General features: G+C 42.0%; 3 protein-coding genes across 9 annotated transcripts in view; 2 read left to right on the top strand and 1 right to left on the bottom strand.

Annotated features, from left to right (window-relative positions):
- Window positions 1-25,744, top strand: part of itsn2a (intersectin 2a) — a 347,088-nt gene that overhangs the window by 193,367 nt on the left and 127,977 nt on the right. The gene's annotated exons all lie outside the window — the stretch shown is intronic.
- LOC141756489 (uncharacterized) lies at window positions 238-8,040 on the bottom strand. The gene is made up of 5 exons (XM_074616241.1): window positions 7,684-8,040; window positions 6,099-6,192; window positions 5,743-5,964; window positions 3,811-3,899; window positions 238-1,899 (listed from the first exon to the last, which is right to left on the bottom strand). The coding sequence occupies exons 4-5, from the start codon at window positions 3,827-3,829 to the stop codon at window positions 509-511; spliced, it is 1,410 nt and encodes a 469-aa protein (XP_074472342.1). The 5' UTR covers window positions 3,830-3,899; window positions 5,743-5,964; window positions 6,099-6,192; window positions 7,684-8,040; the 3' UTR covers window positions 238-508.
- On the top strand, window positions 9,600-16,771 carry LOC141755919 (alpha-N-acetylgalactosaminidase-like). The gene is made up of 9 exons (XM_074615246.1): window positions 9,600-9,861; window positions 10,408-10,564; window positions 11,680-11,820; window positions 12,647-12,858; window positions 12,942-13,036; window positions 13,218-13,379; window positions 13,547-13,744; window positions 13,922-14,062; window positions 15,800-16,771. Exons 2-9 carry the CDS (start codon window positions 10,410-10,412, stop codon window positions 15,998-16,000), a joined length of 1,305 nt encoding a protein of 434 aa, XP_074471347.1. The 5' UTR covers window positions 9,600-9,861; window positions 10,408-10,409; the 3' UTR covers window positions 16,001-16,771.

Genomic DNA, 25,744 nt, shown 5'->3' with positions numbered 1-25,744 from the left:
AACAGCGAGTCCTCTGTTACTGTTGCTAAGATGAAACCAAAGTAACTGCCAGCTTGCAATCATGTCTTGGGAAAAGTGGCGATGTTAGTGTGAAGTGGTGAGGAAAAGGGAACGGGATCATTACAGCTTTACTCTGTCAAACAACTGACCGTTTATTTTATCCACCAGTGTTTCACAGTAATCCGTACTAAGATATCAATATTTGAGTTAATAAATACACAAACACATGCTCGGATAACATGCATCATCCATTTTATTCAACACTGGTACCCTCAATAATAATAATAATACATGGTTTTTAGGACACAAGTTTGATAAATAAGCAAATGTGCTTTTTATATAAAAAAAAATGTGATTGAAATAATCTCCCATTGAAATGGTATTATGAGTTTTATGTCAGTATTGCAAAAATGCCAACACATCTATCTACTCACACACACACACACACATGCACTCTTCTTTATTGTTTGGCCTTGTGTTCAGACAGAGATCTAAACTGAGGCGTCAATCAGTCTGTGTGTGTGTTGGTTGTCGGCGGTGATTTTCCTATCATGCCACTAAGAGCACTTCCCAAAGCCAACACTATGGCCGCCAGAACTCCCACAGTCCCCAGTCTCCCCAGAGCGGCGGTACCCAGTGCTGCGGCCCCGAGTGCCCCGGCTCCGATAGGTGCTGCTGCTGCGGTGACCGTCTCCATGCCGATGCCTTTAATTAGCTCCGGCCCCGTGAGGAGGCCCCTTTGTAGATTCACCTGAGTGTTGAACGGGCTTTTTGGTGCACCCAGAACAAACGCCCCCACTGCAACAAGGGTGATTGTTATAAGTTCTGATGTTGTCAGGAGAGCCGCGTTCAGCGCTACGCCTCGCGTTGCCACAATTGCACCGACGACGACTGAACCTAAAGCGGCTAAAGTTGAATTTCTAGACCCGAACGCCTGTTTTGCTGCGACGCTTGCAGCTCCGAGTGACACCCCTGCTGCTGTAGCTGCTCCTAACGTCCCCCCCATGCTGCTTCGGGTCCCGAGAGAAGAGCTGAACTGCACAATGGCTCTCAGGGCGATTGATGATATTACAGCAGCTCCCACGGCGAGCTTTCCAGCCACCTCTGGCCCCAGCCCGGCCGTGGCCACTGTTCCCAGGCCAGCTCCTAGCAGCCCTGCAGACAGGAACGCCACCCAGAGGACCGACTGCAGCATCAAAACCACCTCTGCTTCAGACCCTTCTCCTGCTCCGCCTGCGCCCAAACCGACTGAAAACCCCAGAATCCCCACAAAAACAGAGTAAAAGAATATCCTCTCCAGAAGTTGGCACCTGCTTTTAGGTTTTGGTCTTTGTGTCATCCTCTCTGTCAGAGCCTTCCGAAGGGCACAAAGCACAGAGATGGTCAACCCCATGACGAAGAGTCCGACCATGACACCCATTCTCCCATATACGACACTGATGAAGAGAGTGGTGAAGATGATCAGCAGAGCTGTGGTCATGTCGTTAATGTTGGAGTACGAGTACACTACGAGGACCAGAATGCCTTGGGCTGCGATGTAGATCCACGGTGGAATGACGCCTGCTAACACTCCAGTAGCGACAGCGCCCACCACAACAGAGGCTCCCGTCGTGGCCTCCGCTAACCACGGCAACCTCACTCCAGCTTTAGTCAGCAGCTTCATCGCCATGGCAGCGAGGAGGAAACCACTCCCCAGAGAAATGAGCACGGAGGTGAACACGAGGCACGCCGCGACGACCCCAACACCCGTGGATCCGGTTTGTCGAGCAGCCAGGGTGGCAGCAGTCAGCAGGACGCCATCTTCAGTCAGCGCAGGCTGCACTGCAAATAATGCAGCTTCACCAAAAGCAAAAGCTGCTGCTGCACTCTGTAGGGTGGTCTTCACCGCACCAAAAACACCTGGGAGGGTAAAGACACAAGGATTCAATTATATACACTAGAATTACCACCTCGTGGTTGTATGCCTCCGCCAGCCAGTCAAGTTGCAGTTTACATCCATGTCTGTCCAAAATATCATCACTTCATCATTTTATCCTATTGGACATTTGCAAAATTGTCAGAAATGGCCAAAAATGTGTTTTGTGAGGTCACAGTGACCTTGACCTTTGACCACCAAATTCTAATCAGTTCATCCTTGAATCCAAGTGGACGTTTGTGCCGATTTTGATGAAATTCCCTCAGTTCCTGAGATATTATGTTTACAAGAATGGGTCGGGCCGACGGTCAACCCGAAAAACATAACGCCTCCGGTCACGGCTGTCGCCGACGTGGAAGCATAAGAATATTTTCTACTAGTCACCACTGGTTGAGAGTAACTAAGAACATTTACTTCAATACCAACACCAATTTTACACATGAAGTTCAGTTTACTCCTAATGAGACGTACTGCTCAGCATTAATACTGTGGCATGGAGTTTGAAAGATGAGGGCTTTCCTCAGACAAGGGGAGTGTAACAAAAGATGGTACTGAGTTGCATTATGGGAAATGTAGGATGCAGAGGTTTTGGGGCTTGATGTTGCTACAGTATATTTTATCATCACAAGCCTCAGCGACTTCTGTCTGTGGACAGATTTTGTCACCGCAATAGCGTCGCAACCATGCAAGACGCAATCATGAAACTTTACAGGTGTGTAGTTGAGATCAAAATGAAGGTCAAGTTTGAAGATCGATATGGTTCGAGCAAGGGCGCCGGAAGTAGGAAGTGGGGAAGGGGCCCCTCCCACTTAACGCCCCTGGCCCGATTTGGCGCCAACGCTGATGTGATCCCATCGCAAGATGGTCTCTAGCTTTTTTATGCATTTTTTATTAATTTATAACTTTTAATCTATTTATTTTATGCAATTGTATTTTTTATAGTTTTATTTTTGTCTTTTGTTCTTATTATTTGTTCTATTTTTTTTCAGTTTTAACTTGAATTCTTTTATTTCTTTATGCCTGCCCTTTGTAAAGCACTTTTAACAAGTGCTATATAAATAATCATTATTATTATCATAGCATACTAGCAACTAAAAGTGTATTTCCTTTTCAAATGTAAATATTGTAGTTTTTACTCTAGTAGTTATTATTTACTTAGAGTTTTTGAACAAAACACATGATCAAATTATAAAATTATTATACTGTTAATATGATTACAGTGTTGATGTTATATAGACTACTAACTACCCAACAATATATAAATGACTTAAAGTGAGCTGCATCTCCACCTGCCACATTAAACCGCTGCTTATATGTTAAAGCATCAGTAATAAACCAATAGTAATACAGTATAAAACTCTGAAAGGTGTCATTCTGCATTAGCAGTACTTTTATTTAAGCTCATTTACATAATACATGTGTACTTTTATTAATTACATTTCGGATGCAGGACTTTCACTTGTATTGTAGTACTTTTATATTGTGGTATTGCTACTTTTAGTTAAGTAAAGGATCTGAATAACCACTTGTATGCACAGACTGTTCTCCACATGCTCCTACCACTTTAAGAGGAAAGTGAAACCACCTGAACAGGTCCATGCTGAAACTTAAAACCAGGAAATCTGTCTGAACTACGAAAGAACAACAAACATTTCAACAGACCGTCTCACCACCTGCACGTTTGCATCAGAGCAGGTGATTCTCTGCAAAAAAATAAGTTATCTGTGCTCTGGTTAACTCTGTGACTCTGTGCTGCAGCTTTTAGATCCTGTTCAGATAATATCAACTCTGAGTCATCTGTCCAGGAAAATGGAAGCAGCTGTATGGTTATTAGTAAGTGTTGAATATCTCAAGTTTCACTACATGTTTGCAGTGTGGTTCTGAGGTGGTCTTACCCAGGCTTGTTTCTGCCATGGCTCCCTCTGCATTGAGCTCAGTCACACAACATAAGCTCCACCTTTTCCTGTTTGATGACACTTTTCACCTACAGAGGGCAGAAGAGAGAGAGAAATGAAAAACACTTCCTGCTGTCACTGTTAGTATAGCTTATAAAACATTATTTGAAATAAATGCAGTGATAGAGAGATTTCACATCAAAATATAAAAGTGTGGACTAAACAATCTCGTCATTTTTTGCAGGTTGTACAGAGGCTAAACCAGTTAACAGCTCACATATTCACAACCACAATATAAACCAGTAAACAAATTGTAATGCACGATTTAAGTTTGTTTGTGTTCTATATTTAAGTGATACCATGAAAGGGGTTAAACAATTAGTAATGGTTGATTATAACTTGTCTTTTCCTAGTCTTAGTGCACCTCCTGCTGGACTCTGCTATGCTGGAGTTCCTCTCTGATCAAATGGGAAACAAAAAATAGAAATCAGCTACAGTAAATGCTACTTACACATGTATTAGCATTAACGATCTAATGTTATATAACAATACGACAGTCATAGGGGGCATTTTTACTGCGGAACAAATACTTTTACTTGTCAGTTGTTGCCATATTTATGCGGTGAGCTGCAGATTATCTGTTACAAACCCTTTCAAAATACTGTAGTAGAGAATATTATATGATTCATATTGTCATCTGCCAACGCTGTAATGAAGTTTGGCTGTGAAACAGAGAAATGTGTTATGTTGCTTACAGTCACTATTTTCTAATTGTAATAAAAGGATTACATTTTCATAATCAGGATGTTAAATGGACCTTTTTTAACCTGTCTACATGCATGAAATCATGTTACCTGTTTGAACAGTGTAATTACACAAAGTCTTTATGAAAGAACATGCTATATTTATCTAATATCACAAGATCATTACTTCTAAATTTTAAAGAAAATGACAAAAACCCTTCAAAAATAAAGCACTTTATTCATAGACAATAAAATTCAAATATAAGTTGGGTATAAATAATGCAAAAAGTAGCATAGACAAAACTTTTATGTTAACTGTCCAGATCATGTCCTCTATCAGAGAAAAGAGTTTCTTGTATACTGAAGTTGTGTCGGCTGGTAATGGAGCATCCTGGCTCGTCATACTGAGACTTTCCTGATGCGGCCTCTCCGACGGTGAGAGTCTGGTGAGTCCAACCACGGTATCATTCTTTATTTAGCCTGCCTATCAGTTGTTTTTAAGCTCAATAAACACAGATAATATTTCACAAGAATTTCTCCCATTTGTCCGGGACATTGAAATCTGGATATCAGGACCCGTGGAACGGCACGGAAACCCTGGTTGTGACATACCAAAAGCTTGTAAACTCAGTATAAAGGTGCAAATAGCGACCAAGGGAGACTCAGTGTGACCACGACCGGAGAAAACCTGGGGCTGCTGACAGTATTTAAATATATATGTTACACTGGAACTGCAACGGAGCTGCTACAGTGTGTCACAAATATTACAGTAAGTGTATCTGTGAATCCTAACGGCCGTTGCAACTTTACACTGTACAGCTAGTGTTCCTATTATACTTTTCACATATTATTTAGCCTAGGAAAACAAAGAAACTGAAAAGGTATTCACCGTTGCAATGTTTTTTTAATCGCTCTCTGTGGTCAGGAAGCACAGAGAAGATATTTACAGACTCTACTCTCTACTCTCAATCGGTTTATTGCCTAGTAGGTTTGCACATACAAGGCATTTGTCTTGGTGGTTTGGTGCATAACAATAAACACAGTACAAAAGGCTAAGTTAAGACATACAGTAATATAAATTACGTTATTTTATCTCTTGTCTCTTTCAATGGAGCATACATTCACTAACTCCTTTCCATGAAGAAAATTCCTGAAAAGGCACAAATAAAAGACACAGCTGCCAACTCACGACAGTGACAGAGTCCACAGCGTCACGTTGAATCCTCTGGTTCATGAACCACCGTAGACGAGCTGCCTTGTGAAGGGCCTTCCTCCTCGTCTGTGAGGCTGAGTCGAGGTCTCTTGGATGGTCTCTTTGCTATTATTGGTTGTAGGAACAGTAGTGGACTGTCCAACGGGAAGGTGAGGGTGCACATGCCGCAATCTCTGCTGGGCACTCTCGCCTGGGTCGCTTCAATGCACATGACAAAGAAATTCTGTCAGTGGTGTCAATAGCAAAGTGGCAGTAGCACACTTACTGTAAAAGCAGAAACCAAACAGAATTTAATATATGACTTGATGATGATGATATGTAGGACTACACACCTTTACTTCGGACAGATGTTCTCTCTGGGGCGTCAGTCTGGGAGGCTACGTGTCTTACATCGGGCAAAATTCGACAGAGACTGCCACTGGTGCCCTAAACAGCGACACAGAGAACAAAGACACTTAATGCATCCATCATCACAAATATAAAACAAAATGCTAAAGTATTGAATGTTTGTTTAGAGTGAGAGAGAGGTTGGGCTACAGAAACAAGCAACAGATGTTATGGTATGCTCTGCCAAAGGATACAATAGATGTTATTGTATCGTTTGGCAGAGCCGATGTGTTAATCAGACGCTACAATTAAACGGGGCAAAAGAAGTAGGGAAATTAGATGAAAGTGATGCATTACTGTTCTGTTCAAGCTTTTGTTAATTTACTTTTTTTTAATTTTCAAAATGATTTGATTCTGTACGTGATTTTGATAATATTCCCTAAAAAATAACATTTGTGAGGAGAAGGGACCAACAATAAGAGCTTGCCTACCAAAAATTGGACAGTTTGATAGGAAGTTACATGAAAAAATTAAGACCACCTACTTTTTTTTTTTTTAAACAGAAAGTTTGGGACGATATTGTACATGCTATCTGGATCTTTTAGAAATATTTTGATTACATGGTTAAATGAGGAAAATTCCAAAACATCAAGACGTCACTCTGTTATACTATTATATTTTTTAACCTTTTATTAAAAAAAGAAATCCAGTCAATAAAAAAAAAACGAACCAAGAAATGTGTCAGGAGAGGTCAAGAAGCCACAGGCTTATACAAAGGAAGAAAAATCTAAACTAACATAATTTAAAAAATACAACAAAAGTTAAACAACAACTAAAAAGTATACAAAATGTGCAGAAAAATCTAACCAAACAGTGGAAAACAATTCACATAAAAACACTGAAATACATACAGAAAACAGTACATAAAAAAATCAAATAAATATAAACATATCAAAAGATAATTAGACATCATGAATTAAAAGTGATGATAATTTCCTTTTAACCTTGCGTGGCCTATTTTTCAAAATAAAGTAAAAAAAGAAAAGAAAAGAAAAGAACGAAGCATGTCTGAACAAGAGGTTCTATGTTTGGTGACATCAAGGGAGGAAACGACGAGAGAGGTCAATCTCTGATTAACCAATAGAATTTAATTTTAATAGTTGCATTATTGGGTCCATATTATCATTAATAAAAGAAGGTGATGCACTCACACAATCTATCACAAAATACTGAATAGCCATCTTGGCCAGAGACTAACAATATTATAAACAAACTAAAATCAAAGTGTTTACTTTGTTGTTAAAGGTTCTATAAACAAACAATCATAACATACAGCAGTAAACAACTATTTGCTATTTTTATTATTATTTATTTTATTATATTATTTATTATTATTATATTTGTATTGTATTATTTGATATAGTAGAGTACTGTGCTTTGTTTTGGTAATGTTGCAAGTGCATGTGTGTGTGTCACACGAATACTGTCCCGACCATAGACATTTCCGGCGTCGTCGCGGAAACGTTCCTAGAGCTGTTTCTTAATAAAAACAAAGATGCTCTGTACATTTCTGAACTTGTACTCGCTAACCTGAAAATGCGTGGGAGTTGCTGGCAGCAGCAGGCGCAGCTGCTGTGACGGTGGTCCTGTTGTCGGTACCGGGAGAGCAACGTTTGGCACCGCGTCGCCTTTCAGCATGGGCACTTTAGAGAAACCCATCTCCACCTCCATGAGGTTGGAGTAGCAATCCCGGGAAAAATGACGATTGCAAACTCCAGCTCTCGGGGGCAGCTCCCGGTCCGCCGGTAGACTCAATGCCCGCAACCACAGCTGCCTGATGTCTCGGTCTGCTGGGAAGCTGTGCAGCCCGGAGGTGTTTCTGCAGCCCGGAGAGCAACACTGACGACCCATTCTGGCTACTGTGTGACGTCACCTGGCACCATATACGTCACCTGGCACCTGGTTCCAACCAATAGAGGGCAGTCACTAGTATGCACACTTCGTAGAATTCACTGCACTAAAAACGTCAGGATTTGGACCTGAATCCATCAACAACACTAAATATGCACATTGGTTTAGTTACTCTATAACAGGGGTCAGCAACCTTTACTATCAAAACAGCCATTTAAGGCAAAAAAACTAAAAAAAAATCTGTCTGAAGCCGCAAAGCATTTGAGCATTGTGATGAAGGTAACACAATTTATAGTCTAAGTATATAGTATATAAGTCTAATGCAGTGAGGGCCCAAATGCAAAATGTACTACGGAGTATTAGGGCCACATTGAGGGAAAAAACATCTGAGATTTACAGAATAAAGTCATAATATTCCGAAAATAAAGTCGTAATATTCCGAAAAAAAATCCTAATATTACGGGACAAAGTCGTAACTTTGCGAAAAAAGAAGTCGCAATTTTACGGGAATAAAGTCATAACTTTACGAGAAAAAAAGTTGTAATATTACGAGAATAAAGTCATAACTTTGCGAGAAAAAGTCGTAATATTACGAGATTAAAGTCATAACTTTACGAGAAAAGTTGTAATATTACGAGAACCAAGTCGTAACTTTGCGAGAAAGGAAGTCGTAATATAACGAGAATAAAGTCATAATATTACGAGAATAAAGTCGTAACTTTGCGAGAAAAGAAATTGTAATATTAAGAGAATAAAATCATAACTTTACGAGAAAAAAGAAAATGACACGTAAAATTACTACTTTATAATATTACGACTTTTTTCTCGTAAACCTATGACTTTATTCTCGTAATATTATGACTTTATTCTCGAAATCTCATATTTATTTATTTTCCTCAATGTGGCCCTAATACTCCGTCGTACCGTCGTACCATATACCTAAACAATGATAAATAAAAACCTTTAAGATAAGATAAGATAAGATAAGATAAGATATTCCTTTATTAGTCCCGCAGTGGGGAAATTTGCAGTGCACAGAAGCAAAGGGGATAGTGCAAAAAACAAGATGCATCAGCTAACACAGTAAAAAAGAGCTCAACAAAGTGTAACAAAATATGAACCATTTAAATAGAAGGAAGTATAAAAGTAGGAGCAGTATATACAGTATTGACAATAAACAGACTATTAACAAAATTGCACAAGTGGAAAATGATATTGCACCGTGAGAATGAATGAATGAATGAATGAATGAAATTCCACCTGAAAATATCAGGTTATTGTCAGTTTTTTGGTGTGTAAGTGGTCTACTGGGAGCAGTGCTGGTTTTGGAGTCTGACAGCTGCAGGAAGGAAATAATAATGCCATACAATTTATAAACCCTTTAGAAACGGTGCCTTATCAGAAAGTAGTACCACAGTTTCTTTTTTTGAATGCCACGATAAATGCAAATGCAGCTTTTTAATCACTCCTTTTTGTAATGGAAAGTTATTTGCAAAGGACGAAGTAGGGAAAGGACTGATTGAAGGGAAGGGACTGAGGCGAGTAAACACAAACAATAATGGGACGCGGCCCCTGCTCTGCAGTCAGCTGACTCAGCAGTGTCACATGACTGTCGTTTCCGTTCCCATTGGAGCCCCGGCTCACTTTATTTCTTTACACTCGGTCGGATACGTTGTTTATCACGGGGTTTGTTTAAAGGTCTGAGCGGAGTGAAGTAAGACACAAGAACTAGAAGAAGAAGAAGAAGAAGAAGAAGTAGGAGTAGAGGAAGAAGAGGAGGAAGAACGAGATAAGAGCAGAGATTCGGAGTTGAGGACTTGAGCGTCTTCCTTCCTGAGAGCAAGTCACTGAATCTCAGTAAGTAACTTATCTTTTCACGATGTTAATTATATGAATGTATACCAGCAAGCAATGTATTTGTATCCCATTTTTTTTAATGATAAATAAGTTATTTTGTCAAATATTGAGCACAGCTTAATAGTAATAATAAGTAAAGAAATAGAAATAGTAATAGAAAAGTCAGTGTCAGGTATCAACATATACTGTACATCTTACAGTAAAAGAAAAATGATAATTTATGTTGAGATTGTTTATTCCTACATGTATTCTATCTGCCATGTTAATGTCCTTTTGTAATAAGCACTGTGATCTGATTCAACTTGAGTACTATATGGGAGAAGTCACCTGGCAGGATGCTTCTTTCAGCCACAGTCACACCCAGTCAGGTGATGCACAGGAGGTGTATGTGTGTGTGTGTGTGTGAGAGATGCCCTTCAGTTGTTATGACCACACTGACTCACAGTGAAGATGTACTGACAGTATTGTTGTGCACAGTCTGAAACACCTGAACCGTGATCTCATCCATCATACATCACTGACATTGTGTTTTCTTTTCCTCTGCAGGAATGCATTTGGCAGTGCTTCTGTTTGTCTCTGCGCTCTCTGCGGCCACCTTCGCCCTCGACAATGGGGTGATGAGGACGCCTCCCATGGGCTGGTTGGCGTGGGAACGATTCCGCTGTGACATTGACTGTGAGCACGACCCCAAGAACTGCATCAGGCAAGCCAACATAAATGAATATGACACTGTGTGATCTCACTAGAGCCTCTTTTAAAAAAAGCAGCAGGTGTCACCACCTTTTTCAAATGATGAAATTGCATCATTCGAACAAGCCAAATCTGAACTCGCCCTTCATGTGGCGTCACAACTGGAAAAAATAACCATATTCAGTATCTAAAGCCACGTTTCCACCGCAGGACACGGTCTAAATTAAGTTCCTGGGCCTTTTCTTCCCTCCCAAAAAGGCCCTGGTCGTGGGGTAGTACTTTCTGAAAGTACTGGAACCTTTTGGTTGGAGTTTGTAAGGTTTTGTCATGTTGCGTTTTCATACGTCAGCGGACTAATTAGCCTAATCTTTGCTGGTCTTTAGACCTTTATGGAAACACAGACAACAGTTGTCTGAAGGAACCTTTTACTTTCTTGAAAAGTAGTTCCAGGGGGAAACCCGGCTTAACTTTTTCAATTCAGGCTCTGAATCAGGTTTGAAATGAAGGGCGTGGGCCAACATTACTGCCAGCCAATCGGAGGAATAGTTTTGTGAGTAATGCTACAGGTGTGGTAATTAACTACAAAAATCTTTTAGTTACTTAAGAATGGGTGTGGAGCTCTGGGAACCAAACTAGTTTTGCGGAAATCAAAATGTGCAAATGTGCATTTGTAATTGGTCAACAGTTTTTTTTCTTAGAGTTTGTAATAAAGGCCTTTAGGTGTTGTTATATCTACTTTGTTAAATCCAGCATCCTTTTTTGTGAGAGAGCTCAAGACTCGATTGCCAAAAATGTTTTTGCTTTTTAACCTCTTCCTGTTACCATTACAGTAAGGAGCACTCTTAAACTAAACACCTCATTCAACAAATACCTTCACATACTACAAAAAATCAAGTTGAATGCTACAGAGACATTTGTTAAAGTGTCTATAATCAAATGAGGATGTGAAAACAATGTGGCACTGTGAAAGAGGTCACTCGTAGCAATAAACCTATAGACAATTCCTGAGTCTGCAGTTCCCCTATGCTTTATGGAGCTTTATAGCGAGTTCCAGGTTTACATATTTGCTTATCAGATATGTTGGCTCTGTTCCACCTTCTAATGAGACATTTCTGTCTTTTCCTCCAGTGAGAATCTGTTCATCGACATGGCAGACAGGCTGGCAGAGGACGGCTGGAGAGAACTTGGCTACGTTTATGTGAACATAGATGACTGCTGGTCCTCCATGAAGAGAGACGAGAAGGGACGGCTACAGGCTGACCCGAAAAGGTAAGGGTGCTGTATATACTGTATGCTGACACGCACGCACGCACGCACGCACGCACGCACGCACGCACGCACGCACGCACGCACACACACACACACACACACACACACACACACACACACACACACAGAAGGTGTCCTCAGTGCAAACATTAATATGTAACTTCTAAACCTGTAAGTCAATAAAACCGTTAAAGGTGATGTGACAATGTGACAGTCATGCAATCATATGGCTGACAAAAAACATTAGCAGTCAGTAGTTTCACTTGTGTATGTGGTCACGTGTATATTATTACATGCAGCATCAGCATAAGTATTATGATAACTTGGAAGTGAGAAGAGCGATGAACAAATCCAAGCACACAAAAAAATCACACTATGGTTATTATCTTAGATAAACAACCATAGCGTTTCTGATTCAGAGTTTCACTACTTGAGTGCAAACGCACGGTATACTATATGTATCAGTCGAGGCAACCTCCAGGGTCTCAGAAGTGAAGCCAATGTGGAAGTGCCTTCAACTTGCATTCTTTCTAATAGCCAGCAGAGGGCGACTCCTCTGGTTGCAAAAATAAGTCTAATTGTATAGAAGTCTATGAGAAAATGAACCTACTTCTCACTTAATTTATTACCTCAGTAAACATTGTAAACATGAGTTTATGGTCTCAATCGCTAGTTTGAAGTCTAGAGTCAAATAGACCATAACGCAGGGTATCCTTTAGGGCGTGGCTACCTTGTGATTGACAGGTCGATACCACGGCGTGAATTGTACGTCTTTGCTGTGTGCACTTTGGTCTAACATTACAACCGTTTCCTCACTCTCCCTCAGGTTCCCAGGAGGCATCCTTAAACTGTCCCGCTACTTGCACGACAGGGGTCTCAAGCTGGGCATCTACGGAGACATGGGTACACACACCTGCGGGGGCTACCCCGGCACAACACTGGACAAGATCGAGCTCGACGCTCAGACCTTCGCCGACTGGGAGGTGGACATGTTTAAATTTGACGGCTGTTATTCTAATGCCACAGAGCAAGAGCAGGGTAAGAAAGGACGAAGCAACTTTTACGTTGTGGTTGTTGAGATGTTGCTGACTTGATTTAACTCCACTTCCTCTCTTGGACAGGGTACCCTCTCATGTCAAAGGCTTTAAATGCTACGGGCCGTCCCATTGGCTACTCCTGCAGTTGGCCTGCCTACCAGGGTGGCCTGCCACCAAAGGTATAATCAGGATGTCTCAAAGTTCACATCATCCACCTAAAGCTTTAGGCCTGACAGTGTTACATAATTCATGTCATTGAAAGTCAGTGGAAGTAGACTCTGTTGTGTGGACTATGTTCTAATACTTTGAATCCACAGTTTATATTTTTAACTTTGTTGTGAAACTGATTTATGTTTTCAGGTAAACTACACTCAGTTGGGAGAGATCTGCAACCTGTGGCGTAACTATGGCGACATTCAGGACTCTTGGGCCAGTGTCCTGAGCATTAGTGACTGGTTCTTTGAAAACCAGGATGTCCTGATACCTGCAGCTGGACCTGGAAAGTGGAACGACCCTGATATGGTCTGTTCAACTGACATTATATTATTATTTACTATTTACTATATGGTCTTTCAATGAGGTTATGCAGCGCCAATGGTACAAGTTAAATAAAAAGCCCTGCAGTTAGTTAAAAAAGTGCTACAAGTATGAAATATTATTTCTTGATTGTGTGATTCGGACCTCCACAGCTGATTGCTGGCGACTTTGGCCTCAGCATGGAACAGTCTCGGTCTCAGATGGCTATGTGGGCGATTATGGCTGCACCTCTCTTCATGTCCAATGACCTGCGCACCATCAGCAGCGGGGCCCGCAGCATCCTGCAGAACAAAGTGGCCATCGGCATCAACCAGGACCCCATGGGCATCCAGGGAAGGCGCATTGTAAAGGTGACACACTTTTGCATGGATTGTAATCAAGATGAAAAAAACCCCCAGAAATTAGCTGGTTAGAGTTTTGACTTCTGTGTTTAACTCTTTTCTATCCTCCGTTGATCACATATGCATGTCTTCTCAGTCTTTGTGTCATTCATTATTCCCATTTTCTCGTCCATTTCTTTCTGCCAGGAGAAGAATGGCATTGAAGTGTTCCGGCGCCCCCTGTCTAACAATGCGAGTGCATTGGTATTCTTCAGTCGTCGTACTGACATGCCCTACCGCTACCAGACTACCCTCAGCAAACTCAACTACACCACCGGCAGCTATAAGGTATGTCTTTAAAAGTCTTCTAGACAGTCTTTTTACATTCAGGCAGGCAATGTATCATCTCTGATCCACTCCCGTCTCCTCAATCGATATCTCTATCCTCCCTTGTCTGTTGTGCCCACTCATCCGGCCATTGCCATCTCCAACGATTGTGTTACACTTGAAGCATCTCTGAATTTACTATAACCACAGGAATCAAGCCCTCTTACCATCAGTAATGTGGTCCATTGCTATTTAAATTATACAGAAATAATTATTCTTCCTAATCAGCACTTCAGAGCAAAATTTTATGCAGATGATACACTTTTATTCGCTCACAGGTTCCACCTCAAGCTGATCTTTGATGCTTTCCAATTATCACTTCTTATTCATAGACTTGTTTTAAAGATGCTAAATACGGTATTGGGAGCATTTCTTTTGCCTCTAAATGGCTCTCAACAAGCTAATGGTGCTAACAGCACTAAACACGGGAAAAACGGCAAAAGTGCTGTCAGAGCTAACAGTGTTTACCTGAGGGGGACCCGGAGGGTGGGGTGCTACACTTCTGCGATGACGCCGTCGGGTGGGACGGTGTTATCAGCTGTAACCAGAGAGCAGTGAGAGCAGTGCAGAGCAGCGGTCACCCATTATCTGTCTGTTCTAAACTGTAAAAGTTTTGTTCGGTCAACTTCAATGTCTGCACTTGATTTCTGTACTGTACTCTCACGTTGCCACATCATTACTTTACTTTAGCAGCTGTACTTGTTTATCATAGCGCATAACGCTATCACTACCCATCGTTGCTTTCTGTATCTCAAGGTTGCATGGACTTGGACCTTAATCAAAAGAAGAAATAGTCATCTCATGATATTCTTCTATAAAGCTCTGCTGTGAAAACTTCCAAACTACCTCACATCTTTTCTCTCATTTAAATTATATAACTAGTACATGATTTAATCACTACGTTACCAGGTAACCTGTATGCCGGTTGTCTGATTATGAATGTTTCTTGTTCTCAGGTCTCTCTCGAAGAGCAGATCGAAATCTCAATGAGACTACTACTCCTAATGTCTTAATTACTGTATCTATGTGCTGAATTAATTTACTGCACTTTTACTACGGTGTTGATCCACTGGACACACATGATTAATAAGGGGGGAGGGCAAAAGCGCCCTCTTGGATAACCCCTATGGTAGATAAAACATGATAAAGAGCCCTCTAGGGTGCCCTTCCAGTGGAGAAAACATGATAAAGTGCCCTCTAGGGGGCCTGTCCAGTGGAGAAAACATGATAAAGTGCCCTTTAGGGGGCCCGTCCAGTGGAGAAAACATGATAACGTGCTCTCTAGGATGCCCTTCCAGTGGAGAAAACATGATAAAGTGCCCTTTAGGGGGCCCGTCCAGTGGAGAAAACATGATAAAGTGCCCTCTAGGGTGCCTGTCCAGTGGAGAAAACATGATAAATTGCGCTATAGGGTGCCCTTAAATAAAGAAAACATGAAATAGTGCCCTATAGGGTGCCCTTCCAGTGGAGAAAGTGTGATGAAGTACCCTCTAGGATGACCATAACATGCTGCCCTACATGATGGAAAACCTTCTGCGCTGGTGCCCCACTGCTTGCAGCTGGTGCCCTTTTTATTTTTTTGCCCCTCAGACAGCCTGAGTCCGGCACTACCTGTTTTTATATTGGAGTTTGCTAACCAGTTGGGCATGGGTATGGCAGGAGAATCACTTTTTTCTTTCTTCTTTTACTCCCCCTCAGATCTATGATGTCTTCGCTGAGAAGACCGCGATGCTGAAAGACTCCACTGCCTTTGTGGTGTCAGTGAACCCCACAGGTGTGGTCATGTGGTATGTGTCCGCACCCGCCAAACTGAACCTCCGCCAGTTCTATAGAAACGGCAGACTCCAGGGATCTGCCTTGGATAATGATGAGAACGCCATTCCTCGTGACTTCCTCTGATCGCTCACTGATTGAACTTTATCACCAAATAATCACAGCACTGCTTCTGCCTCAGTGCGGTGGCTCTTGATGAAGCGTTTACTGACAAGACCTCACACGTACATCGTTAGGTGCTCAAAGGACTTCTTAAGAACCACTTAACGGTGACGTGCCAATGAATGCCAATAAATGATCTCATCTTAAAAGGCAATATCTATTCCAAGTAAGGAAATCACTTTAAGCTCAGGGGCAGCAATTTTGCATCTGGATAATCTAAAATTCTTCACTTGATTCTTTTTCTCAAATTCTGCTCTTGCAGTTTTAATACTGATCAGGCGAAAAGGTCCAAAACAAAGCACACTTCATATGATGGTGAGAAAAGCAGTGATTTTGGACACATGTAAACTGTTTCTGTGCTTCACAGAGCATGAGAACTGATGATTATCTCTATTATCTCTGAGATTGCCAAAGCTGACAAACTGACTGTAGATCAGCACTACGACTCAGAAGTCTCCGCTGCTCTTATTGAAACATTTCTTTTAAGGAAGTAGTCGGTAGTCTTAAGCTGTTCCAAAATGCACAAAGAAGGATGATTTAAAGGATTTTTTTCTGAATGTTTACATTTAAATTGTGCTTTTAAAGGAGAATCGTTTTAGCCTGTCAAGATCCGGATGTTGCACTAGTTATGATAGTAATGAAAGTGTGTTTAGGAAATGAAGAACATTTTTATAAGAAATTATTCTGTGAATTATGCATTTTTTGTCTTCATTGAAATAAATAATTTGCTCTCCATCCATCAGGTAAAGGTTTGTGTTTCATTATGTTTAGGTGCAGCAGTGCTCATCTTGATGTAGAATTACCTCATCGGACTAAAAATCACTTTTGTTCTTTAGACTTTTTAATAAAATAAATGTACACATAAGGCAACACTGTGCTGACATAGGACTCTTGCAAGAAGATATTGATGAAGATGTAACACTACGGACAAATGCATGTTTTACTGGATGGCCTTAACCCAAAAACCTGGCAATAAAAGGCCCAATAACACAGACGGATCCTGTTGAGTCTACTTCAGAGACAGTTGAGGCACATACAGTTCACACAGACATACTGCACTTTCAGCAGGAGAGTGCTGTGTTTTTGCACCACGCATCGGTTTCGTAGGATGTGACCTACATGGTTTCAGTTCAGCTTCTATTAACTTTCCAGGTTCATAGTTTCCTAAAATGGTAATAGGCTGTTATTCACTTTTAGCTTTCACTTCCCAATCTCAAAGCAAGTCTCGACTTTTAAGTTGTGGTTCTGTTTCGGACACATTTATCATTAATCAGCATACAATTATAGATTCTGTTTGTGTTTGTTTTATTCTAAGAATTACAATACAACAGTTCTATGCTACACAGAGACACATGATTACCTGTCTCATGCACTACTGTCGGAATATAGTGACAGTTTTATAAAAATAACTTTTTTTAATCATATGTGCTCCAATCCTATTCACTGCTGCTTTAAGCATTTAGCCAACATGAACACAGGCACACATCCATATTTAGCCACTAGAGGTCAGCGCTGCTCTTCAGGCTGCTTGGCCGTGACAACGCGGGCCTTCCACTCCCATCCGCTGCCAAAAAATGCACCTGCTGAAGAGCACAAGGACAGTCAGCCGATTCGGCTCAGTCCTTTATCTCTCTGTTATGATTTGCTCTCCTCTGGCATCACCTTCTCCCATTTTGACACGCACAACAATGTATAAACTCTTTTTTGAACTTTATCTTGTCCTTCAATAACTCTCCTCTCCTTTATCCACCATCCATTAATTCTTCATTGTATTCATTCTACCTCCTCATCATTCCTCCCTCCCTTCCCTCCTTGTCTCATTCTGCTAAATCCTGTGCATCACCTCTGACCTTGGCCCTAAAGCCCCGTGTTTACACACAGTCTGGAGTAGTCACGTGAGTGTGTGCATTGGCATGCATGCTACTGCATGTGCGTACGTATGACATGAGTAAACTTGTGTTGCGTGAAACACACACACACACACGTATCCCTTCTAGGTCATTTCAGGCCAGATCAGCTGTGTGTATGTCTGTGTGTGTGTGTGTGTGCGGAGGGGGGAAAGATTATCTTTGCCTTCCTTTCTTTCCCTCTCAGTCGTCTCACATATCCGTTGGCTGGCCGAACACGACACATCTCTCACTGTCAAGGTCCCCGCCGTTTGGGAACATGACGTGGGAGACGAGCGAGGGAGTTTGGATAGAGAAAAAGAGAGAACAGTGTGAGAAGGATTTGAGCAAAAAGAGGAAGGCGGGGTTGCCAGAAGTCTATTAGAAGGTGCAAATGAGCGAATGAAGGGGGGGAGTGTGAGAGATGAGAGAGAGCGAGGGAGGGGGGCGAGACGAGGAGCGAGAGCGTTCCTGCCAATGCTCACGTAGGCCCACAGCTGCAGAGAGGCGCAGTTGTCTTTGTACCCCCTCCCTCCCCAACACCAACACCGGCACCCCTGATTCAAATCGGGGGTTGATCCCCCCCTCCTTTGGGCCAACACACACGTTGTTGTTGTCACGCTGCTAGTCACGCTCTCTGCCTCGCGCCTCTAAAATCCAACCCAGAGGGAAGGGGGCGCTGGGGTGGATAGGATGCACACAGGATTTTGCATATAGGTCAGAATATATGCATGCTCTCCGTCTCAAATGAGGACACTCACACTCAAAAGCTCTAAGGTGCTGCCAAGGAAAAAGAAAAGTAGGCTACACTATAACATTTGTTTTGTATAACGTTTGTGTACTGTCACAAAAATGGCATTTTTTTGTAGAAAAGTATCTTCAGATATATGAGTCTCGAAGTCTTTGAGCGTGTTAGTAGCACAGTTTTCCATAGCATACACAGACAAACACTGGCACTGTGCTCTTCAGCTCATCCCGGTGACATCATCACTCGATCCTGGTGCTGCCTGTCTGGTTGGCTGAGTCATGAAATCACAACCGCAATGTCGGATCCAAAGCATATATCTCATCTCAATGTAATGTTGTCTTCCTCTTTCATCCCCACAGCTGTTAAAACCTTCAGTTAATTAGCAGTAAATCTCCTTACATGGGTTTTCAAAACACTAGACAATGAAGCAGTAACTACGGACACGACAATGATGTTGAGAAAAAGGATATGAAGTTTGAAGTGAACTGTGTAACAGATAGCTATATCATTTGTCCAAACCTTTGTTTTATGCCTTTTTAGGCCGATGATTAACCGTTATCACAGACTTAGCATAACACCTTTTTTTTCCTTCAGCTTTCTTGTCTATTTGGGCGGGTTTAATAAATGAATCTTTAATTGAATTTATGTAATATGTGATTTAAAGGTAGCGTTGACTTAACATCAACATCAAATCACGTGAGTCAGAGGCTGCAGAGATGACAGTTACTGCTATGCTGCTAAGCTAGGCTCAGTTTAGCAGGACTAGTTTGTCCGGTATTACTGCTTTATTCTACATTATGATGATGATTATTATGATGCTGTTAGAGCATCTAAATGCAGTTTTCCCTCCTAAATGACAAATTTTTATGGCATAATAACTTCAAAAGATGTCAGCAGGTACAACATACAACCCATGGATGTATTATAAGATTATAAAAGTGATGAATTACAGGCAATATATCCATCTAGCTGCCATTGACAAAAAAGCACCAGAGTTTCACTATTTTGCTTCTATACTCTTTGCTGGACACTCAGATTTTTTCATAAAAGAAGACCTAATATGCTAATTTTCTGGTTCATACTTGTATTTTGGGTTTCTACTAGAACATGTTTACATGCTTTCATGTTCAAAAACGCGTTATGTTTCTCATACGGGCTGTGCTGCAGCACCTCTTCTCACCCTCTGTCTGAAACGCTCTGTTTGAGCTCCCACCCCGCCCTCCTGAAAAGTCCACTCCGTTGTGATTGGTCAACCAAACCAAACTCTTCGGACTCTGCTCCAGCTCTGCTCTAACTAGCTTTGTTTGAGGGCGTGCCAAACTAGTAGCTAGGCAAGTTTTATGCAAATATCTTACTTAGTGACATCACCACGTTACAGAAGAAAAGGCGGGACTTCAAGCGAGGCGTTTCAGGCAGTTCAGGAGCAGTGTTTCTGTTGGGGGGAGAGTAACTCCCTTTGGCCGTGGACTTTGGGCTTTGCAGACCTTTTACTGTCTATAAGAAGGGGATGAGCAGACTTTATTTTCTGAGGAAGCTGCGATCCTTCAACGTGTGCAGTAAGATGTCTGTTGTGGCCAGTGCACTGTACTTTGCCGTATAGTCTGCTGGGCGAGCAGCATTGGAGCCGGTGACACCAACAGACTCAATAAACTGATTAAGAAGGCCGGCTCCGTAATTGGCTGCAAACCAGATATCTTTGAAGTTGTGGTGGAGAGGAGGACACTGAACAAACTGCTTCCTGCCCAAAGCAATAACCCTTTACAACACCTCCCATCTGTCTGATAGAGAGAACGCTCAGCTTCATAGTTTCTTTATCAGCTCCACTCTGTTTTTGCTCCTTTAATAACCTTACACATGTTGAATTTGCACATCGGTTTACTACCTCATTTAATTTTTATTTAAAAACAAAAAAATTGTTACTTGCACACTTTACTAATATAAAGTATGTTATTGCACACCTTGATAATGTATATTCTATGTTTATATTTCATATGTTTTTGTTAATTGTAGTCTGGTATATTTATAGTGTATTCTTTATATCTTTATATTTTTTATCTATCTATCTATCTATCTGCACAAAAAAATATATTACACACTAAAGGAAAAGGGAAAAAGCAAAAAAGCATACTAGGTTCTCTTTACGCAAACATGGAAGGTCTGCAAGGTGTTACTTAACCGGGTCTTGTCTGTTGCATCACACTCTAGCTTCTCTTAGTGCAGCTTTGACGTCTTTTCCCTCCTACTTTTACTTGCTCATTCATTAGGCAAAGAGCTGACACCTCCTCCTGAATGGCTTGCATTACACACTTTTCTCCTCTGTTGGACTCTGTGACCCATAAAGCAAAGGACAGTGTTCTTGCTGCAGACTCAATGTGCAATTTCTCCCTTTTATCCAAAAGTACTGGGGCATTAAATTAATTTGGTTTCGGACTCTGGACGTCTGGTAGAGGTTGTTCTGTCCTGTTCCGCCCTTGAGGCTGTTACAGCAGAGGATGTCCTGCTGGCTGTATGGAGATGCTGTTGTTTCAGCTGGAATGAGAGCGTGTGGATATATATATATATATATGTATATATATATATACATATATATATATATATATATATGTATGCTTTGCAAGGCACGTATAGCCAGGGAATTGTGGACGTGCATAATTGCAAAATATGATGATACACTTACTGATTCATATGTTTCAACACTGTTTCAAACTTGCGTGACGTCGGTGCAAAAACTTTTCATGAGTAGCAGTTTATACTTCCCGGTTTTGATGTCTGTACCTACCAAACTTCATGTGTAATACATCTGTGGTTGTGATTTTTTTATGAATGAATGTCTGGATTTGTCCACCAGTGGCTGCTGTTGACTCAGTAAAAACAGACGCGCCTGGTAACTGTTTCCACGACGCTGCTGTGTACGAGGCAGGCTGCACGTTGCCGAGGCGTTGGGTTCGGATGGCAACTGGCCAGGCTGTCAGCAGCCTGCTTACTGGCAAGCCTGTGTGGGTCAAAGTCAGACTGCAGCCAAGGCAGCTCTCTCTCTTTCTCTCTCTCTCTCCCTCTCTCATACACACTCTGTCATGGTCTCATTCTTTCCCTTTAACTCGATATCTCCCTTTCCTGACTTTGCACACACGCTCAACCTGGTCTCATTTTCTCTCCTGTGCACACAAATCCTCTACATCCTGGATCCCTTGTGGAACTGTGACCACATTTACCTTCCTGCAGATGTACACCTGTGAGTGTGTGTGGTCACCCCCATTGCCCTCACCGTATAATTCCTCTGTTCCACTGTGTTCCCTGTCTTGAGGTTTTCTGTGTCAGATCCCGAAGCCTTTCTGGGCAGCAGAACAAATCCCCATCTTCCCTTTCACTGGTTGGGAGCAAAGCACAGCCAACACAGCAGCAGGATTTGGCTCGTATGGGCTTGAAGGAGAATGGTTGGAAAAGGACTGGAAAGAGCAGGTGGAGTTCTTTGGCAAGTTGCGGGTATGCATGTGTGTGTGTGTTTGTGTGCATGTAGCGAGGGCCACACTAATAGAAACTTGTCCGATTTCCAGCAGATATTTGATACGCTTTCACACAGCAACATCTTGGTGGTAACATGATGCCATTTGAGCCGCATCTATTTCTGGGTAAAGCCCTATAATGAAACACAACATGATGCTGTAGAAACTTTGACTGACAACATTAGTTTGCAAAAAGGAGTCATGTGTGGGGGCGGCCCTGTAAAAATAGAGACGTGATCGGTCAACAATGCTTATCATAACCTTCAGTCTGGCCCCCGTGAAAAACCATGTGCATGATTTTCTGTGCTATTTTTACTTGTGTCAGTCAGCATCTCTTGTTTAGTACGCCTGGATTATTCTGCTTGACGGTAGTAATGATTGTCATCTCTTCTTGTCAGGCCGCCTGTCATCGAAACCACGTTTGCCTGCCTGTCTAACAATCTGTCACTTGTTCGTACAGTAGCACTGGCATTAACTGTGTCTGTCTCTAAGTAAAGGTGCCATGAAGATTGGTGTTAATGATATTTTCAACCATGTGCATGATTTTCATTAACACCAATGAAACGCCATTGTTTGATTGTTCCTTTCAGCAGAGTAAGAAGCTACAATGTCAAAGTCCTACTAAACCATAGTAGCATGCAAACATTTTGTATAAACATTTATGGTTCCCAGATGATGAATTGTAATTACTTTGTTGATCCTCTGACCTTTTCCTCTAGCGCCACCATGAGGCCGACATTTCAATTTGTCCAATATTTTGTTTTTTTGCCAGAACTTTATAGAGCGTTGGAGACGAGGCCCCTTTCATTCCTATGAACGTTGTTCAGTGGCGCATGAAGCAAAAAAAAATTGGCGTCCGAGTGTAAAATTGCCCTGATCTTCCAGTGATCTTCTTCATCCATTGGGCCGTTTTCCTTTAACCCCGCCTCCCGGCCCGCGGTCCAGCCTCGTTCTGGGGCTCATTCACATGAACCAAGCCCCCAGGAAGAGCGCAAGGCTGTGAAGCAAATTTCCGTTGTGGCCAATCGGTGGTACTACAACTTCTGTGTCCGTCAGGTGATGCCATTGGGCCCAAAAATACTTTTCCCCATAGACTTACATTGGGAAAGAGACGTCTGTAACTCAGCTGATTTTTGAGGTAAATCAACACAAAGTTGTAAAATACACTATAAGCTAAATCCAGAGCTATTTCCCATTCTTCGATCATGTGAATGAGACCCAGACTGAGGCTGGAGCGAGGGCTGGGAGGCAGAGTTAAAGGAAACACTAATGCGCCTGCTCTATGGGCCCAATGAACGTGGAAGATCGCCAAATGATCCGGGTACTTTATCACCCGTCAGTTGGGCCCTTTTGGCTTCATGCGCCACTGAGCAACTCCAATAGGAATGAACGCTGCATCCAGTTTTCTTCATACATCCATGACATGAACCGAGGAAGATAAATAACTCTGGATTCAGCTATTAGTGCATTTTACAACTTTTAGGACATAATGATTTAAATAAGGGCTATTCAAGTGTTCGTACTGGGTAGTTGATTTATTAAAAAAATCCCCCGAGTTACAAACTCGTTCTCAGTCCATCCATCCATCTTCAACCGCTTATCCGGGATCGGGTCGCGGGTCGTTCTCAGTCTATGTGAAAAATTCTTTTTGGGCCCAATGGCGTCACAAGACGGACACGGAAATTGTAATTCCACCAACTGGCCACTATGAAAATTTGCTTCAAAGCCCGGCGCTATTCTGGATGCTTGGCTTAACAAGATTATTAGTCATGCTAGCATGCTAAAATTGTAATGACTTTGGTGATCCTCTGACTTTTCCTTTAGCGCCACCATGAGGTCGACATTTCAATTTGTCCAATATTTTGCTTTTTAACAAAATACCTGTAAAACAAACGACTCCCATCAGCCTCAGCTGTAATTTGTGTTCAGTGCTAATTAGCTAATTTTAGCACATTAACAACACTTTAAACTAAGATGGTGAACATTGTAAACATTACAGCTGAACTTCAGCATGCTAGCCAGCTAATGTTAGCATATGTACAGCATCACAGAGCTGTTAGCATGACTGTAGACGCTTAATTGCATCGTTGTACTTTTTAAATGTTTCATAGTTGCCACAACTGCATTGACTATAAGATGACTGCAGTTTATTGTCAGCAGTGAAAACACTAGCATTTTATGGAAACAAAGATTAGGCCTTTATTGTTGCTCGATGAGAAAAGGTAATGTTTTTATAGTGTAAACTCTGGTATTACAATTGAAAACATCCTGTTCCACAGTCAAGTCATTGTTTACTCAGCTTTTTGGGATATAATTAACTTCTTAACAGCTTCACAGCATTTTTTTAGTTAAGTGGACAAAATATCCCTAGCGCTGGAACAACGTGTTAATGTGAATTGGATTAGAGACTTTAATAGCTACTCTGCTTGGCAACACACACACACACACACGCACACACATTGCTATTAAACAACCATCCTGAATATCCTGTTCTTTTGGATACATCACGACCTGTCTTATGCTGCCCATCTACCAGTCACTCCCCCCAACCCTCCTGTCTTTCCACCTCTCTCTCATCGACCTACTTGTTATGTAACAAACTTTGTGTCAGGTAGGTCAGTCACAGCTTGTGAAGACTCAACTGCCTCGCCACCCCCCTCCCAGGTCCTTAAATCCATGTCATTTGGCTCGCTGTTGGCTGGAAAAGATCAAACAGCACATGTGGGGCTGACCTTCAGCCCAGCGTCCCCGCCGCCTGCTGCGTATACTCTGCAGGCATAGTGCGTCTAAACATTAACTCTGGGGACTGGGCACAGTTTAGTCTAATGGAGCAGGTCTGAGTGTGTGTACTTGTGTGTCTGTGTATATGAGTGTGTGCTCTTAATCGGCTGTTGTGTAAGTCTATATGAAGACGTCTGAAAGATGGATGTCTTTAAAATGTAATGCTTTGCAGTCAGAGTGAAGAGACAGGAAGAAGATGATGTTGCTGCCTGAAATCCATAATCTCTGTGATAATCACTGACTTGCAGTGTTGGTGAGAAACAGAGTTCAGGGTGCAGAAAAGCACCTGCTGTACTGACGCAGCCCGACCAGAGTCCTTCTGGCACTGCTCGGGGCCGATATGCACTTGCACCATGGGAGCCCACCTGTGCCGCCAGGCTCGCATCCACACACCGCGCCACCTGCAGCACGGGGGGCCATGTTCACCAGCGTCAGCGTGGTTCACAGTCTCGGAGCTCAGCTGATGCGAGCAGCTGTTCTTCCAGTCCATTATGAGCACAGTTGAGGCTTTGTGTGTGGCGAAGAAAAGAGCTACTTGTCAAAACCGTGACGTAAAAGTCCCCCCTGCCCTGTGTCGCAGTGTCAGGAGAGATTTTGGGTCAAGTCGTTAGTTGTTGTGTGTGAACGCTGTCACGTACGGCGTTGTAAATGACTCATGGGTAACACTATATGTCAGACAGGTACACAATCAGATTTGCTTTATCTTACTGCCTTCTCAGTCTTGTTCATTGACTGCTGCTCGCCAGAACACGTGGAAGTTCACTGATGAATAATTTGCATGATCGTTACA

This window comes from Sebastes fasciatus, chromosome 18, assembly GCF_043250625.1.
Source record: "Sebastes fasciatus isolate fSebFas1 chromosome 18, fSebFas1.pri, whole genome shotgun sequence".
In the NCBI taxonomy this organism is placed as follows: Eukaryota; Metazoa; Chordata; class Actinopteri; order Perciformes; family Sebastidae; genus Sebastes; species Sebastes fasciatus.
This window is presented reverse-complemented; position numbering and strand designations above follow the sequence as displayed.